Here is a 19,964-nt window from a genome sequence, read left to right on the forward strand (position 1 = left end):
CATGGAAGCCATAGAGTAACCGGATCTTTGCCTGCCATCTTATATATACATATACTGTGTATAGATCTATATTACAAAGCTTGTCTGGCTCCATTAGTATACCTAGTAATTTTTTTCCTGATTTTTCCTTCTCGGATAAAAGTATCATTTTGAATCCTAGTCTCGCTTTGCTCATGAAATGTCAATCATCTCTGCAGGCAAAGTGCCGGGCAATAAAGGAAAAGCCACTGAAGTCAAGAAGGCAGATGTTGGTTTAAGGTAATCACCATATGACCATTGTGGGTATGTTTATTTCTTCTAGTGTACAATACAGAGCCGTAATTAGTAGGATATCCTTTTCTGTAAACTTGCAGGAAGGAAATAACTTCAGAGGCGGCTGAGGAACTGACAGAGGGAGATGCAGATGCAGGGAAGCTCACAGAGGCTGATATTGCTCTCACTGGAAGGGTAATGCACGTGGATACAAAACTAAACATTATCCTTGCAATAATTACCTTTTTATTGACCACATGGGTTGTTCACAGCAACGCAAAATAGTGAAAGTGACTGGACTCCTATCTGGTTTAATAGCATTTCCCAAACAAAAGCATAAAACTATTCATATAATTAGTAAATCAGCAGCTGGAGTGATTGCTAAAGTTTGACACCCATATTTGTTTTACTTTTAAAGATTATGCTACTTTTCTGTTTTGCTGTGCCGGCCAGTTTGCAAAAGTAACAGTCGTATTTGTTGCCTTTGTTTAATTCGCTTTCTCAGATATTGACGATAATGATAATCGTTTAAGACACATATCTCTGATTAATTATGGGCTAGGTTTAATAATGCTGGGAGCGGCGCAGGTCTCTGCTCACTCGTTCTTTACTTACAATGTACAATGACAGTGCGCTCTATTGCTGGCTTTTCACTTCTAATCAGAGCTGTCAAGAGAGCGCACTGTCACTGTACACTGAGAAGAACCGTGCACAGTGACTGACAAGATCTTACTGAGCATCCATCGGAATTGACGTCCGACGCATGCTTAACCCTAGAACGCATGACCATAAAAATCTACTTTTTCACATACCTGGGGCCTTTTAGGCCCGTGTGCAAATAACATGGAATAACTCAAACAAAAATGACAAACAACTATATACCTGAGGAATACCTAGAGTTTCAAAATTCTAACTAATGTAATCTTGCAGAAAATAGAAAACAATTAACAGGGCGGGCCTGCGAGGCCCCAGGTATGCGTTCTAGGGTTAAGTAGAGCAGGGACTAGCTCAGCCCCTGAAATGGACATCACTGATGATTCTTTGTTTCAGGAAGCGGCACTCACCGTACCTGTATAGCAGAAGGGCGCCATTACTATTTGGAGTAATGAGCTGGCATGAGAGTGCATGCTCATTGCACATTGCAAGTAAAGAATGAGAGAGCAGAGACCAGCATCGCTTCGGCAAGTGAATCACTTGTGGGGAGTGGCGCTGGTCTCTGCTCACTTGTTCTTTATTTACAATGTGCAATAACAGTGTCATCTCTTGCTGGCTTTTCACTTCTCATCATAGCCAACGAGAGAGCGCATTGTCACTGTTTACTGAAAAGAACAGTGTACAGTGACAAGATCTTTACTGAGCATCCGTCGGAATTGGCAGTAGAGCAGGGACTAGCCCAGCTCCTAAACCAGACGTCACTGATGATGCTTCGTTTCAGAGAAGGAGCAGAGGCTGCAGCAGTGACCGCAGCCTCTGCCCTCCGATGACGACTCGTTTGAGTATTCCAGCATGCAATGGAATTCTCAAATTAAACAACATCAAAAATGAAGTAGTAAAAAACAATAACACAGTTAGATAGTGTAATGAGGGAAGGATAGGGAATTTATAATTAATGTACATTATAAAAAAAGATTAGATTATGACATCAAATAGATAGATTTAAAAGTAAAATAAAATTTAGTTTCGGACCACCCCTTTAACTACGCTACCGTCCAGACCGGGCTCCCAATGATTACTTTCTGTTTCGGAACCTGAAGAAATTTCTGGGTGGGCAACAATTTCCTGACGATAATGCAGTCAGAGGCAGTAACAGGGGTCTTGCAGCAGCAAGAAGTCTCCTATTCTGAGGGCATCCGCTCACTGTAAGCGAAGTGGAATAAATCAGTTGAAGTCAAGGGGGATTATATTGAAAAGTAGTATGTTCAAATTTTCTCAGATAAGTGTGTTTTCATATTCAGGTAGATACATATTGAAAACCCCTTGTACTAGTATGTCTAAAAATTATCTTACGAAATAGCAATGCATTACTGTCCGTATAAGATGTTGCACAATTATGGCCTGGGTCATTTAGCTGTCACTAAGTGTGTCACAATCCATTACTTGCAAATTGGTCAGACCCATTTATACCATTGAGTATACGTCACAACTTGGTGTTCTCCACTTATCTACTACAATTTTCCTTGGTTAATGTCTATCGCACTTCTGTATCCTCAGGTCAAACTATCAGTGTATTTGGACTATTGCCGGATCATGGGGAAGTGGTATCTGCTCATGTGTGCCGTGTTCTTTATCATCCAACAATTATCTGCCTTGGGACATAATTACTGGATCGGTTTATGGGCCGATGACCCTCCTGTGAATGGCACACAACAGAACACCAGCATGCGCTTAGCTGTATACAGCATTTTAGGCGTTGTGCAAGGTATTTTGTGTGAAAGTCTCTCCTTTTCCTGATATTTTACAGCAGGGCTGAAAAATCTTTTTTGGTCACATTGTATCAAGAGCCACAATACATTTTGAAGGGATATTGTAACCTTAGACATTTATGCCCTATCAAACATATAATACACCTATATGGAATATGGTAAAGCCCTCCTTCTCTTCTTGCATTTCAAAAACGACACCATGCATTTGGTTCTCTCCAATGTAGTTTGTGAGTTGCTTACATGGAATATTGCATGTTTCACATAACTGCCATGGAGATCTAATGGAGCACTGCTTGGGGTCACCTGGCAGCTCTTAATAGGGCTTTCATGAACAAACTAAGCTACTCTGCTTAGTAGGTCCCAGGGGAACCAGGCCTTCCACCTTTTAACCCCTCTACAGGGATTTGGACATATGCAGAGCCCCTTGGGTTATGTCCACAGAGTGGCTTCTGGCTGGTGGAGAAACCTGGCAGAGTACAGTAGTCGTTCCTTGGGTTATGTCCACAAAGTGGCTGCTGGCCAGTGGAGAAAGCTGGCAGAGTACAGTAGTCATCCCTTGGATTATGTCCACAGAGTGGCTGCTGGTCGGTGGAGAAAGCTGCCAGAGTACGGTAGTCGTAGCCTGGTCAAAAGCAAATATGTCTGTAACAGGACAAAACAGGAGACAGAAACAAAGTGAGAAAGTAGCCAAGGTCAAAACCAGGAGGACGGAATAAGAGGCAGAATCAATAGGCAGAAAAAGGATCAAGTCAGTGCAGGGTAAGCAGCAGAATACAGCAGAGATACCGTAAAGAGTCAGGATAAATCTATAACTGGCAGCTTGAGACAGATGGCGCCCCCGCCCATGATTTCTGTCAGAAAACTAATTACATCTGATAATCAGCTATCAGCCAAAAACCACAGGTTGACTACCTGGAGGGACCAGAAGTCCCAGCTATACCAAAGTATAACTGACACATGCCCAGGGGCATCTGCAGTGTTAGTGTAGTGTTGACTACTGACAAAGGCAGAGGTAGTCGTGTGTTCAGACATGGATGTGACCGAAGATAGCTGCACTTTTGTATGACCAGGTCTCCACTTCTACTCCTACTTTCCGTGTGACATATGGGTCAGAAAATATCCATTCTTCTAATATAATTGGGATCCCAATAATGACCAAGCAGTGCATCATTAGTACTTATTAGTGACTAGATGTTGGCCCGATTCTAACGCATCGGGTATTCTAGAATATGTATGCGGCAGACCGGGCGCAATCAGCAGAGCGGTGTTTAAATTTGGCGCCAAAATCGCTGATTGGTTGCGGCCGGCAACCACGACCAATCAGCAAAGCGGTCTTGAAATTTGACGACTATATCGCTGATTGGTCACTGCCGGCGGTCGCGACTAATCAGCAAAGTGGTGTTTAAATTTGGCGCCAATAATGCTGATTAGTCGCGGCCGGCAACCGCGACCAATCAGCAGAGCGGGGTTTAAATTTGGTGCCAATACTGCTGATTGATCTCGGCCAGCGACCGCGATCAATCAGCAGAGCGTTGTTTAAATTTGGCGCCAATAATGCTGATTAGTCGCGGCCGGCATCCGCGACTAATTAGCAGAGCAGGGTTTAAATTTGGCGCCAAAATCGCTGATTGGTCGCGGCCGGCGGCCTCGACCAATCAGCACAGCAGTGTTTAAATGTGGCGGCAAGATCGGTGATTGGTCGCGGCCGCTATTTAAATGTGGCGCCCAAATCTGTGATTGGTCGCGGGCAGCGACCGCGACCAATCAGCAGAGCGGTGTTTAACTTTAGCGCCAAGATCACTGATTGGTCGCGTGCGGAGAGCGCGACCAATCAGCGAATCGTATTGGTGAGGACCGGGGAGCGGAATCGCATTAGTGAGGACCGGGGAGCACCGCTGCCTGTGCGGCTACTTCCGCTGCGAGAAGCCGGGAGATGAGCGACTGCTAGCAGCAGAAGTATCCCGACCCACAGCGCCGCTCCCCGGTCCTCCCTTGACACCCTAGCCGCTGATGTCCCCACAGTATCCACATGGTGTTACAAAGGTCCAGACATTTGTGTTAAAAATCGCTGCCCGCGACCAATCACCGATTTGGGCGCCAAATTTAAATATCGGCCGCGACCAATCACCGATCTTGGCTCCACATTTAAACACCGCTGTGCTGATTGGTCGCCGACGCTGGGCGTGACCAATCACCGATTTTGGAGCCACATTTAAATAGCGTCAGCGACCAATCAGTACAGCGGTGTTTAAATGTGGAGCCAAGATCGGTGATTGGTCGCGGCTGATATTTAAATTTGGCGCCCAAATCGGTGATTGGTCGCGGGCAGCGTCCGCGACCAATCAGCACAGTAGTGTTTAACTTTTGCGGCAAGATCAATGATTGGTTGCGGGGCAAGACCGCGACCAATCACCGATTTGTGCGGCACATTTAAATAGCGGCCGCGACCAATTGGATGTCAGCGCCGCTCCCCGGTCCTCCCTTCACACCCTAGCCGCATGGATGTCAGCGGCGCTGCCTGTGCGGATACTTCCGCTGCGAGAACCCGGGACATCAGCGGGCGCTCGCAGCAGAAGTATCCCGACCCGCAGCGCCGCTCCCCGATCCTCCCTTCACACCCGAGCCGCATGGATGTCAGCGCCGCTCCCCGGTCCTCCCTTGACACCCTAACCGCTGATGTCCCCACAGTATCCGCATGGTGTTACAAAGGTCCGGACATTTGTGTTAAAAATCGCTGATTGGTCGCCGACGCTGGGCGCGACCAATCACCGATTTTGGCGCCACATTTAAATAGCGTCGGCGACCAATCAGCGATTTTTAACACAAATGTCCGAACCTTTGTAACACCATGCGGATACTGTGGGGACATCAGCGGCTAGGGTGTGAAGGGAGGGCCGGGGAGCGGTGCTGCGGGTCGGGATACTTCTGCTGCGAGCGCCCGCTCATGTCCCGGGTTCTCGCAGCGGAAGTATCCGCACAGGCAGTGCCGCTGACATCCATGCGGCTAGGGTGTGAAGGGAGGACCGGGGAGCGGCGCTGACATCCAATTGGTCGCGGCCGCTATTTAAATGTGCCGCACAAATCGGTGATTGGTCGCGGTCTTGGCCGGCAACCAATCATTGATCTTGCCGCAAAAGTTAAACACTACTGTGCTGATTGGTCGCGGATGCTGCCCGCGACCAATCACCGATTTGGGCACCAAATTTAAATATCGGCCGCGACCAATCACCGATCTTGGCTCCACATTCAAACACCGCTGTGCTGATTGGTCACGGACGCTATTTAAATGTGGCGACAAAATCAGTGATTGGTCGCGCCCAGCGTCGGCGACCAATCAGCACAGCGGTGTTTAAATGTGGAGCCAAGATCGGTGATTGGTCGCGGCCGATATTTAAATTTGGCGCCCAAATCGGTGATTGGTCGCGGGCCTCGCGGCGCTCATCTCCCGGCTGCATCTCCGTCCCGCAGATGGGTCCGGCGGTCGGGGTCCTTCTGCTGTTACCGGCCGGGAGATGAGCGCCTCGCGGCTCTCATCTCCAGGCTGCATCGCCGCTGAGCTCCGTCCCGCAGATGAGCCACTAACGGCCGCTATCTTTTTTCAGAAATCCCGCGGCGCTGATTGGCCGCTGCCGGACCAATGAGTGACGCGGGATTTCCAGGACAGACAGACAGACAGACGGGATAAGACCATTATATAGTAGATGAGCGGGCGTGTTCTGTTAACCCTTTCGGCGAGCATGCTCGGGTGCTAGCCAAGTATTTGTGGCGTGCTCGAATGTTATGTCACTCCGTGTGCATGATTTGCGACTGTTTGTTAGACATTCCTCACATGTATTAAAGCTGTCAAACAGTCGCAAATCATGCACACGGAGTGACTCAAACATAACATTCGAGCACGCTGAAGATACTCGCAAAACACCCGAGCATGCTCATAAATTTCGAGTAACAAGCATGCTCGCTCATCAATAGTACTTCCTGCTCTCATGCTACCTACCCTAATCTTTCCTCTCTAATGTATAATATATGTGAGAACCAGCAGACATAGACAAGCCAATCTGTACCAAACAGTAGAGGTAAGCACCACATAACATTTACGGGTCACATGTGCGCCCTCGGCCCAGGTTGTGCGCCCTCGGCCCAGGTTGTGCGCCCTCGGCCCAGGTTGTGCGCCCCCGGCCCAGGTTGTGTCCCCCGCTTTATGGCATAGTACCATTCAAATCAAGAATATTTTAGTACTGATTTTAAAGGAAGTCTGTCAGCACAGAATAACTGTTCAAACCAAGTAGAGGTGCTCTGGGCACTCTTGGTGTGGCCAAACATTTAAGTACACCTTCCCACCTTCTTGTTTTCCTTTTATCTCCATCCCCCCTCTATTTTTATTAACAGATCTAACTATATAGAGCCAGAGAAGGATGGAAATAGATGGAAAACAAGTAGGTGTGAACTACACTGAACTGTTTGGCCACACCAAGGGTGCACTGAGCTCCTGTGCTTGGTTTGAGCAGTCATTCTGTGCTGACATACTCCCTTTAAATCTAATCCCACCATATACCATATTCACAGGGGTCTAGGATGTTAATATCTTGTTTGCTGGGAACCTTTCATTGTACAGCTGTCTTTTCTGACTCTTCTTGCCATCACATAATTTTCTTTTCAAGTTCTACAAAACAATAATGTCTTTGCAATGTAAAGAAAAAATAATTTTTTAAATGACACTGCAAAATGATTTTTCTGAGGCTGGTATTGACGTATTAACTAATTTCACCATTTTATTCTTTCCTCTCTTACAGCTTTAGGTATTTTTATAGCGTCTGCTACTATAATTATTGGTGGTGTGTCGGTGTCTCGCCAGCTGCACTCTAACCTCTTGCACAGCATCCTGCGAAGCCCCCTAAGCTTTTTTGAGCGAACCCCCAGTGGAAACCTGACTAATCGTTTTGCTAAGGAGATGGACACTATAGACAGTATCATCCCTCAGATATTAATGGTGTTTATAATAATGAGCCTGACTACCCTGGAAATACTGCTGGTCATTGCAATAGCGACACCTCTTGCTGCGGTGGCTTTTGTACCATTAGGCTTACTCTACTTCTTTTTACAAGTAAGGAACGTGTGGATACGGTCTGCTGGCTCGTTTTAGGATTACAGGATATAGTCTGTGACCGCTGTAGCAATTGTTAAAAGCTTAATAAGTGAATTAAAATGAATTAGTCTTTTTTTTAGGTCCATGCAATGCAATTTTTTTATTCTGCAGCATTTTATTGCAGGAGCCAGATGTGCAATGTTAGTGAACATGAAGTTCTTAAATCCCAGTCACACATAGGATTTATTCTACTATGGTTTTAGTGCCATTTCTTCTTTTTTTTTTACTCCACGTTATGCTCTAGATTTGGCATTTTAATTCATTGCTTGGTGATAACCGCTAGCGTAAACTGAGTCGATAATGCTCTTCTCAAACCTGCATTGCTATCAAATGATTTATACACTTATACATTATTCATGGTCTTTATTAAATAAACTAAGTGACAATGGCACAATAGATTTTTTTCCTCTATTCATCATTGCCTTTTTTCCTGTTTTCCATAGTAATTTGCTCTTTTTTTTAGTGTTTTTTGTCTTTTCACCTTATTCTCTATACATTTTGCACTTTTTAAGTCGTCACTTTTTTATTTTTTTCTCGACAATTTTTCTTATCCAGAAGTTTTAGACAGATTCATGAAATGTGACTTTAACCAAATGTCACATTTTTTTTTTTTTTTGTATTTTCATCAAGCTGAAAATAGACCCGTGAGTCAAGCTGGAAAGGAGACACTGGGCAGTCCATTGTCTCTTGGCCGGGACTCTTGTCTCTGTGCCCAACTAGTGATTAAAAGTGTTTTCTCTGAAATTCTGCAGTGATTCAGAGTAAGGGCTTATTCAGACGTCTGTGCAAATCGGTTTCGAGCATGGACTGGTTGCAGCTCTCCTGACCTAAGCGTCACAGCCTCATAGACAAATATGACTGAGAGCCGTGGCCAGTTCATTCATTGCGTTCCATGCTCGGATCAATTTGCCCAGATGTATGAATGAGCCTTAAAACATGCCACTGTGGAATGACAGGCCATGTACATATACATCATGCAGCTCCTAGTTTGGCCAGCATGAAACTGAAGGCAGATTTTTATTAAAAAACTATTCTTTTCATTATGAATTCAGTTTTAAGGTTTTGTATTGCAAACTGTTTGTCAAAAGTTTTCACACAGCTCTTCTTTCCAGAGATTTTATGTTGCCACTTCCCGGCAGCTGAAGCGTCTGGATGCTGTCAGTAAATCTCCTCTTTACACCCACTTCAATGAAACCCTCCAAGGAGTAAATGTCATTCGAGCCTTCAAAGAGCAGGAACGTTTTATCCAAGACAGCAACCTACGTCTGAACACTAACCAGCGCTTCTATTTTTCCAGCTTTGTAGCTAACAGGTATCGAAGTATAGAAGAAGATTTTAGTTAGACTGGCTTTATTCCGGTGTCGTACTATCACTTTTACTTTTCTGTAGAAGACATTAGCAGTTCTACATATCCGTTATTTCTCTAAAATAGCATTGGGGGACACAAGGCCGTGGATAATACCCCCTGTCGCTAGGAGGCTTGACACTCCAACTGGTGGGCTATACCCTCTCCTCAGACACTAAGCAGCTCAGGTTTCCTTTAGTATCCATTGGAGGCACTGTCCTACTTCTCTTTCCAATCTAAGAGCTTTTTTGGGTCCCTGTTTGAGGAGATTTTCTGTCCTCTTTATTATCCTGTTTGGCATCTTATTTAACTACCTTCTTGCGGCAGAGATCTCCTTGTGGTGCCTTTTTGCATAAATTTTGGAGGTTTTCCCTGAGTCCCTTTGAGTCTCTCTAGCCCCTTTTGTTGGTCCCCAGATTTTTATTTCTTCCATGTATTCTATGTCCGCATCCATACAGAGAATGCTGTGCTAGTGGTTGGCTTGGTGAATCGAGATTATGAATTCATTCATCCTTTGTCTCGCACCATAACCGGCCTGGTCCCTCTCTTTCTGTGGGCTTTCACCTCCTGAACTTTCCTAGGTACCAGTAGGTGCCCAGGCGGCCTCAATTGCATTGGTCACATATTTCATTTACTCGCACTGTGTCAAACACTTACCGTGCAGTCAGCCTAGTTCTCACTGCACCCAATGCCTTAACCCACTTTCTGCTCAGAACTCCTTGAATTCCTCACAAGAACAGAGTCCCCCACCCTCCCCCAAATGGATCAGATCGTTGACCCAGGCCATAGGCAACCTAGTAATTCTCTCCCAATGTATAGTCGATTCTCTTGAGCGCTTACCAGCCCAGCTTGGCCGTCAGTGCTGTCTTACAAGAAACGTAGGATCTCTTTCCACAGATCCTCCTCCGGGTCTCCGGGACTCTCCTTGGACAGAGTCAAAGCGGATGAAACCACTTCTGGATGAATCACTTAGACGACGCTTGATTCAGAAAGGTAGTATCACTGGGTTACAAGACTGAGTTTGCCTCTCTGCCCCCAAAAAGACTCTTTCCTTCATCTCTCAAAGCTCAACTTCACACATCCACTCTCTTCAGAGCCATCTACGACCTTCAGCTCCTAGAACTCATTGTTCCTTTCCCAGATTCAAAATATATAATAATATGACCTGTTCACAGTTCTCAAGATTGATGGCTTGGTCAAACCCATTCTGCGCTTGAAGAGTCTCAATAGAGATGTATGGGTTAGAAGATTTTGCATGGATTCCGTGTGGTCCAAAGTTGTGACTGGATTTAGGAGAATTCCTCTTTTCGGTAGATACACATGTGGTCAAAATTGTTGGTACCCATTGTTTAATGAAAGAAAAACCCACAATGTTCGCAGAAATAACTTGAATCTGACAAAAGTAATACTAAATTAAAAATCTATGAAAATGAACAAATGAAAGTCAGACATTGCTTTTCAACCCTTCTTCCACAGAATTTATTAAAAAGTTAAACTCATGAAATAGGCCTGGACAGAAATGATTCTACACCTGAAAATAATGTGACAAAAGGGACATGTTAAATCAAGTTGTGTCCACTAATTAGCATCACAGGTATCTGCAATCTTGTAATCAGTCAGTGGGCCTGTATATAGGGCTACAGATACTCACTATGCTGTTTGGTGACATGGTGTGTACCACACTCAACATGGACTAGGGGAAGCAAAGGAAAGAGTTGTCTCAAGAGATTAGAAAGGAAATTATAGACAAGCATGGTAAAGGTTATAAGACCATCTCCAAGCAGCTTGATGTTCCTGTGACTACAGTTGCACATATTATTCAGAAATGTAAGATCCATGGGACTGTAGCCAACCTCCCTGGACTTGGCCGCTGGAGGAAAATTGATGACAAATCAAAGAGACGGATAATACGAGTGGTAACAAAAGAGCCCAGGATAACTTCTAAAGAGCTTAAAGGTGAACTCCAAGCTCAAGGAACATCAGTGTCAGATCGCACCATCCGTTGTTGTTTGATCCATAGTGGACTTCATGAGAGATGACCAAGGAGAACACCATTGTTGAAAAAAAATCATAAAAAAGCCAGACTGGAATTTGCCTAACTACATGTTGACAAGTCACAAAGCTTCTGGCAGAATGTCCTATGGACAGATGAAACAAAAATGGAAGTTATTGGCAAGGCACATCAGCTCTATGTTCACAGACGGAAAAATGAAGCATATCAAGAAAAGAACACTGTCCCTACTGTGAAACATGTAGCAGGTTCTGTTATATTCTGGGGCTGCTTTGCTGCATCTGGCACAGGGTGTCTTGAATCTTTGTAGGGTACAATGAAATCTGAAGACTATCAAGGGATTCTAGAGAGAAATGTGCTGCCCAGTGTCAGAAAGCTTGGTTTTAGTCGCAGGTCATGGGACTTGCAACAGGATAATGACCTAAAACACACAGCTAAAAACACCCAAGAATGGCTAAGAGGAAAACATTGGACTACTCTGAAGTGTCCTTCTATGAGCCCTGACCTAAATTCTATTGAGCATCTTTGTAAAGAGCTGAAGCATGCCGACTGGAAAAGGCAACCTTCAAACACGAGACAACTGGAGCAGTTTGCTCATGAGGAGTGGGCCAAAATACCTGTCGAGAGGTGCAGAAGTCTCATTGACAGTTACAGGAATCGTTTGATTGCAGTGATTGCCTAAAAAGGTTGTTCAACAAAATATTAAGTTAAGAAGAACCATCATTACTCTGTCGCCTCATTGGGGGACACAGGACCTTGGGTTATGCTGCTGTCCACTAGGAGGCGACACTATGCTTATCTGAAAAAAAGATAAAGCATGGCTCCTCCCCTGCAGTATACACCCCCGGGCGGCATTAGCCTGCTCCAGTTTTTGCTTCGTGTCAGCAGGAGGCACATCTTTAGACCTTCACTCGTCCCTCGCTCCAGCACGGGATTACAGATGAAGAAAAGAGGGCCTCTCTTAAGAGACCCCCGGCATGGCTCCTTCCTTTGCCCCCGTCTGCGGTGCACGGTTGAAGTCGAGATGGCACTGCCACCATGCTGCTCCTTCGCCGGCCCCTGGGTCAGGTCCGAAGTTGAGAACCCCCCTCCTTCCCCAATTCTTTACGTCTTGGTCGGAAGTTGAGGAGAGGATAAAGCCCCCTGAAGGTGACAGCGGCACCCTCCCTAATCCCCCCCTGGGGGGTATTGGGTTGAGACACCGTCAGGTAGTGATCGGATGGCAGCAGCTGTAACCTCTTCCAGCAGCACACAGCAGCCGACGACCAGCAGCACATACATGAGCCACAGTTTCCACTGAGGACTCCTGTACAAGCCAGGGAAGGTGCAGACAGCCATGGCATAGGAGGTGCAGGCCCTCACAGGCTCTGCACCTGCGGCAGCTTCATCCTACAGCGCCCAAAGGGGACCCTCTTCAGAGCCCCCCTTTTCATCAGTTCCCCACCGCCATCTGTCTTCACAACTGGGGGGGGTCCGGTGCTCATCCGACCTCCCCCCGGTCCACCGCGCCATCCTGGAGCCCTTTTCGGGCACTATTTTAAATTTAGGCCGCGGCTCTGGCCTAGCCGAAGCCGCCGCGGCCTAGCCGAAGCCGCCGCCCACTCTCCGCCCCCGGCACGCCCCCCGGAGACACTTCTGATGCTGCCCGACATCATAAAAAAGGCGGAGCTGTGCTGCAGGGCGCGCATCCCCATGGAAACTGGCGCCCTTGCAACGCTACGCCCCCCTTCTTCACTCTGACGGCGGCCATTATCGCTGCAAACAGGACACGGGCCAGCCAGGTCTCCGGGGAGGCACAGGACCAGGTTTATATCGGCGCTATCACAGGGGCACACTAAAGGTGGGGTAAGTTCACAGCCTGAGTTAACCCTCAGCTGTGAAGCTCTATATACTCTATATCCTCCTCTGCACAGATAGTGCACCTGGAGTGGCTATGCAGGGGGGCTATGCCGGGCTCAAAGTCTAAGAAAACCAGGCAGGACAGCTTTTACGCTTTCTGTACAGCCTGCAGTCATGCTCTTCCCAGCGGCAGCACGTATCCGCATTGCAGGGATTGTACACAGACTACTGTGCCAGAGTCCCAAGCAGCCCCTACCATATCAGAGTCTTTTGCCATGCCAGAATGGGTCACTCAAATGTCACAATCTATGTCACTATCTATGAAGTCCATGGATAACATGACTGACAAACTGCTTCAGGCTATGCAAAGTCATATTTCTTCTATGAATTCTACACAACAAAGGAAAAGTCCCTCCCATCCATACTCTGACCCAGGCACTTCCAGGTCAGGGTCAGGACGCAAGCGTACCCACAGGTCACGCTCATCTGCGTCTTCACACAGCACACGGTCATCCCTGTCCAGAGACAGAGACCGTAGTCCCAAATCATCTAGACAGTCCCCTAACAGGAACAGGAACTATATTTCTCCTAACCATTCACCGGCCAGAGAAATACCCCAGCCTGATTCGCCGAGCAGACACAACAGTGACACACAGGAGTCAGAAGGCATTTGTGACTCTGACTCGGACAAGGAGACTGACGTATCTCTAACCCCATCACCAACTAGCAATGCAGCGCTACCGGAGGACATAATCTCGTCCATACATCAGGTACTGAACATTTCTGATCCGACCCCAGATGTACCTCAAGATAAAATTTCATTTGAAGGACCACCAAAACCGGCTAAGTTCTTCTTAGATCACTCAGAATTCAAATCTATTCTTGCAAAGCAATTTTTACAGCCTAGCAAAAAACTTGCCACTCGCAAGCTTGTGGAAACCAGATACCCTTTTTCCCAGCAAACCTTCAAAGAGTGGACAGATCCTCCAGCAGTGGACCCACCAGTGTCCAGGCTCGCAGCACAGACACTTCTTTCACTGCCAGATAGCTCAACCCTCAGAGATGCAGCAGACCGGCAGGTAGAAAGTTTGGCACATTCAACTTACGAAATCATAGGAGCCTCCCTAGCTCCCGAGTTCGCTTTAGTTTGGGCATCTAAAGCCATAATAGCTTGGGCTAGAAATTTACAAACTAGTCTTCAAGCCTCTGCCCCTGAACTGTCTCAACAAGCAGTTCAAATAGCAGTTGTGGCGGATTACTTAATTCATGCGGCTCTTGATTCCGCACGATGCGCAGCGGTAGCATTATCACATGCCGTCACTATTCGACGTATTCTCTGGTTACGTGAATGGAAAGCAGATGCAACCTCAAAGAAGTCTCTCACACAGCTTCCATATTTCAGAGGTCGACTGTTTGGTAAAAAGTTGGACACAATGATATCCAACGCCACCGGGGTAAGAGTACCTCTCTCCCCCAACTGAAGCCCAAACGCAACTTTAATAAACGTAACCAAACGAGATTCCGGTCCTTTCGGAACTCTTCCGGCTGGTCCGTCTCTCGGCCAGCACAAACTAACAGCCGCTTCTCACGCAAGGAAGACTCCAGATCGACTCAAAAGTCGGACAAGCCCTGGCAGTCAAAGACAAGCCAATCAAAGTCTCACAGAGGAAAATCAAAGAATTTCTCCTCATCTTGACTCACCGACTCCACCCGTAGGCGGCCGACTTTCACTCTTTCACCAAGTCTGGCTACCTATTACAAAAGACAGGTGGGTCAGGGAGCTAGTATCTTCAGGATACAAAATAGAGTTCACCTCCATCCCACCAAACAGATTCCTTATATCTGTTCCCCCAAAGCCGCCAGAAAAGGCGTGAGCTTTTCACCTGGCGGTCTCCTCGCTCCTTCAAGCACGAGTCATAATACCTGTCCCAACAGCCGAGCGCTTTCAGGGGTTCTACTCCAATCTATTTGTAGTCCCCAAGAAAGGAGGCGGAGCAAGGCCCGTACTAGATCTCAAACATCTCAACAAGTATGTAAGAGTACGTCATTTTCGAATGGAATCTCTCCGTTCCATCATAGCATCCATGGAAAAAGGAGAATACCTCGCCTCCATAGATATACAAGATGCATACTTGCACATGCCGATTGCGCCTGCTCATCAGAGATTTCTCAGGTTCACAATCAATCAGGATCACTACCAGTTCGTGGCTCTCCCATTCGGACTCGCCACAGCTCCCAGAGTGTTTATCAAAATCATGGCAACCACCATGCACGTCCTACACTCCAGAGGCATAGTGGTCATTCCATACCTAGACGATCTCCTCGTCAAGGCTCCCACCTTCAAGGACTGCGAGATCAGTGTCTCAATCACGATCGACACCCTGAGTCGCCTAGGTTGGTTAGTCAACTTGCAAAATTCGTCACCAACCCCAACCCAGGCCTTGACATTTCTGGGAATGCTATTCAATACCTCCAAGGGGCTGATACTTCTTCCCAGAGACCAGGCACGACCTCTGCGCTCAGGAGTCCGCACCCTTCTCAACAGATCCTCCCGATCTCTCCGATTTGCAATGAGAGTCTTGGCAGGATGGTGGCGGCAATAGAAGCGGTTTCATTTGCTCAGCTTCACCTCAGACCTCTCCAACTAGACATTCTCAGGTCATGGGACAGGAACCCTTCTTCCCTCGACAGAAAATTCCAACTGAAGTTGTCAGCCAGGAAGTCCCTTCACTGGTGGCTCAACCGGTCCTCTCTGACAAAATGAAAATCCTTTCTCCCAGGTCAATGGAAGATCCTGACCACCGACGCCAGCCTGACGGGTTGGGGTGCAGTATATCTACACCACAGGGCACAGGGCAAGTGGTCTCCAGCGGAAGCAACCTTGCCCATCAACATCCTGGAAATTCGTGCCATTCTCCTGGCGTTGAGAGCATTCCACCACTTACTGGCAGCCTCCCACATCAGAGTCCAGTCGGACAATGCCACGGCTGTAGCACATGTCAATCACCAATGGGGGACACGCAGTGCCCGAGCGATGCGAGAAGTGACACACATTCTCCACTGGGCAGAGAAAGCGGACTCTATTATCTCCGCAGTCCACATTCCGGGTGTAGACAACTGGGAAGCAGACTTCCTCAGCCGGCAAGGAATAGACTCGGGAGAATGGGCTCTCCATCCCGAAGTCTTTCAACAGGTCTGCCATCGTTGGGGCACTCCAGACGTGGACCTAATGGCGTCTCACCTCAATGCCAAAGTCTCCAACTTCATAGCCAGGTTACGCGATCTGCGAGCGCTGTCGGCGGATGCCCTGGTTCAGGATTGGACCCAGTTCCCGCTCCTATATATTTTTCCGCCTCTCCCTCTGATTCCCAGAGTGGTGAGAAAGATCAAACAGGAGGGAGTTCCAACCATCCTAGTCGCTCCGGACTGGCCCAGGCGTACATGGTACGCCGACATCATACGACTCATTGCAGACGTTCCCTGGCATCTTCCCGACCGCCCGGATCTTCTGTCACAAGGCCTGTTCTACCACCAGAACTTAGAGGCCCTCAGTTTGACGGCGTGGCCATTGAAACCTGGGTGCTAACACAGGCAGGTTTTCCGCCAGATGTCATTGCAACCATGATGAGAGCACGAAAACCAACTTCTGCCAAGATCTACTACCGTACCTGGAAAGCCTTCTTTGCCTGGTGCGATTCTTGTAAACAAGCCCCACTACCCTACTCCTTACCTAGGGTACTCGGTTTTCTTCAATCGGGCCTGGAAGCCAGACATATCTCTGGCCTCCCTTAAAAGCCAGGTATCAGCTCTGTCTGTACTTTTTCAAAAAAGCATTGCTCACAGACCGCAAGTCAGAACTTTTCTCCAGGGGGTTTCACGATTGGTTCCCCCCTACAAACGACCACTAGAAATGTGGGACCTTAACCTGGTGCTCACAGTACTACAGGAAGCACCCTTTGAACCCCTTAAGGAGGTTCCACTCCGTCTTTTATCCCAGAAGGTAGTTTTCCTCGTGGCAATCACCTCACTACGTAGAGTGTCTGAACTCACGGCACTCTCCTGTAGACAGCCATTCCTGATTTTTTTCCAGGATAAGGTAGTTCTCCGTATGGTTCCATCCTTTCTCCCGAAGGTTGTGTCAAACTTCCATCTAAACGAAGAGATTTCCTTACCGTCCCTCTGTCCGACTCCGGTTCATAGAGTGGAAAAGGCTTTGCATACGCTTGACCTTGTTAGGGCATTGCGTATCTGTGTGTCTAGGACTGCGCCCTTCAGAAAATCTGATTCTCTTTTCCTCCTTCTGGAAGGTGGTCGCAAGGGTCTGCCAGCCTCTAAGGCTACCCTTGCTAGGTGGATTAAATCCACCATACAAGAGGCTTACCGCCTCAAAAATTCTCCTCTTCCAGCAGGTATTAAGGCACATTCTACACGTGCGGTAGGGGCCTCCTGGGCCATTCGCCACCAGGCCTCGGCACATCAAGTCTGTAAGGCAGCCACCTGGACCAGCCTACACACGTTTACAAAATACTACAACGTTCATACCCAGTCCTCAGCAGATGCGAGCCTGGGCAGACGTGTCTTACAGGCGGCAGCATCCCAATCCTAGGGAACCGTCTACATAATATTCGTCCATTGCTTCCCACCCAGGGACTGCTTTAGGACGTCCCAAGGTCCTGTGTCCCCCAATGAGGCGACAGAGTAAAGGAGATTTTTGTGTACTCACCGTAAAATCTCTTTCTCTTAGCCTCTAATTGGGGGATACAGCACCCACCCTGTTGCCCTTCAGGGCCGTTTAAGTTGAATTCTCGTATTGGTTTTCCTTTGAGTTCCAACATAGTTGCCTTTTTTTATAGCCATGGTTATGTTATATATGTTACGTTTCTCCTACTGCTTTTGCACAAAACTGGAGCAGGCTAATGCCGCCCGGGGGTGTATACTGCAGGGGAGGAGCCATGCTTTATCTTTTTTTCAGATGAGCATAGTGTTGCCTCCTAGTGGACAGCAGCATAACCCAAGGTCCTGTGTCCCCCAATTAGAGGCTAAGAGAAAGAGATTTTATGGTGAGTACACAAAAATCTCCTTTTCTGCCCAAGCCTATTTCATGGGTTAATTTAAAAAAAAAATTCTGTGGAAGCAGGGTTGAAAAGCAATGACTGACTTTCATTTGTTCATTTTCATAGATTTTTCATTTATTATTACTTTTGTCAGATTCAAGTTATTTCTGTGACCATTGTGAGTTTTTCTTTTATTAAACGAGGGATACCAACAATTTTGACCACGTGTATTTGCAGCTCCTGTCTTCACATTTCCATCACTAAGCCCTACAACAATTTTAACCGATTTGCAGTTTGTTGTCTTCATTTCCATTTTGTTGTACTGCATTTTTGGTTTTGCTACAACTCCCAAGTTGTTCACCAAGGTGTCAGAGGGCTTGAATTCATCCCTTATCTCAATGATCTTTTGGTGAAAGGAGGATAATCTGTTGAGTCTACAAATCACCTTGGATTCCTTTGAGATCTTTGGATGGATCCTGAAGCAACAGAAGTTGTCTGACATCATCCCATCGCTGGGAATTTCTGGCCATGATTTTCAGCAGCCGGGTGGGTTAAGACAGCTGTCCCTTGTTCCATCTGGAGTGTCTTATTTGCAGATGATACCTCGTACTCCATCCAGAAGAAGGATCTTTGAGGTTGTACACAGTCTGCTACAACATTCCATCCTCTCCCTTTGAAAAAGTCAGTGGTCTCCTTCGATCGTTTCATCTATTTTCCTGTTTGAGTCTGCAGAGACCTCTTTTGGCAGTTGGTTGACATCACCTGCTGTGCTTTCTGGCAGATCCTTCTTTACCCTTCAATTGGCAGGTTGTGATGACTGATGCCAGTCTCTTGGGCTGGGGAGCAGCGTTCATTCATTACCTCGCTTGGGTTTCTGGAGGAACCAGGAGATCAACCTGCTTTAACTGAAAGCCATTTTTCTGGCTGTCTCCCAGGAGGCCACCTGTTTCAAGTGTGGACAGACAACTCAGCTATGGTGGCCTACCTGTGCCATCAGGGGTCCCTAGGTCATAAGGGGTCCCTAGATCATAAGGGTAACCACCAGGATTCTTCACTTGGTGAAGCGCCACGTTCCAATGCTCTCCATGGTTACTCCATGTTGAGAACTGCACCACGGACTTTCTCAGCTGAGAAACTTTGGATTCAGGAAAATGAACTCTCCTCCCAGAGATCTTCAGTTAACTCTGACTTCACTGAAACACCACAGATGTTTACCTCTTCACGTCGCATCTCAATTACAAGGTCTGTACCTATTTAGTAAGGTTCAAAGACCCAAGGGCTTTTGCGTTAGATATACTGGTCACTCCAGGTACAGAATTCTCTCTGCTCTATCTTTTCTGTTCTCTTTCACTTCCTCCCTGTGTTCTCAAGTGTGTCAAGCGGAGTGCATTTGGACAATCCTGATAGCTTATTCAGATGGTTGCAGATACTTCATGGGCCCTTCCTTCTTGTTCCAACCTTCTATCACAAAGTCCTCTGTTCCACCTCACTGTACCTCAGGTGCATCTAATGCCTTGGCTGTTGAATCCAAGGTTTTCAAATTAGAGAGTCTGACTAACTTAAATTTCCAGACCATGCTGAAGGGTGATAAGTCACAATCTGCCAAGATTTACCACTACACCTGGAGATCCTACTTGTTTGGCAGGTTTGAACAAAGGGAATTCCATCCCATGGTTTTCTCTATTCCTAAGATACTTTCTCTTCTTCAGTCCATTCTGGAGGTAGGCCTTGGCCTTGCCACTCAGATTTCTACCTTTTCCATAGTCTTTCAGTGAATGCTTGCCTTTCAAGAACAGGTTAAAAACTTCCTCCAGGGGGCTGCTTACCGTGCCCCTCCTTATAGGCATCGAGTGGAAACTTGGGACCTTAACCTTGTTCTTTCTGCGCTCCAGGAGGC

At 47.0% G+C, this 19,964-nt stretch overlaps 1 protein-coding gene across 2 annotated transcripts in view; it reads left to right on the forward strand.

Moving 5' to 3' along the window:
* Positions 1-19,964, forward strand: part of LOC141162038 (multidrug resistance-associated protein 1-like) — a 122,548-nt gene that overhangs the window by 84,933 nt on the left and 17,651 nt on the right. For both annotated transcript variants that reach the window (XM_073647685.1, XM_073647686.1), the window contains 5 exons: positions 198-258; positions 354-447; positions 2,464-2,671; positions 7,466-7,776; positions 8,931-9,130. In XM_073647685.1, coding sequence (XP_073503786.1) covers positions 198-258; positions 354-447; positions 2,464-2,671; positions 7,466-7,776; positions 8,931-9,130 — 874 coding nt within the window. The remainder of the gene's footprint in view (positions 1-197; positions 259-353; positions 448-2,463; positions 2,672-7,465; positions 7,777-8,930; positions 9,131-19,964) is intronic.

The sequence above is a fragment of the Phyllobates terribilis genome, unplaced genomic scaffold (assembly GCF_046119375.1).
Source record: "Phyllobates terribilis strain yellow unplaced genomic scaffold, ASM4611937v1 Scaffold_9__5_contigs__length_417890890, whole genome shotgun sequence".
In the NCBI taxonomy this organism is placed as follows: domain Eukaryota; kingdom Metazoa; phylum Chordata; class Amphibia; order Anura; family Dendrobatidae; genus Phyllobates; species Phyllobates terribilis.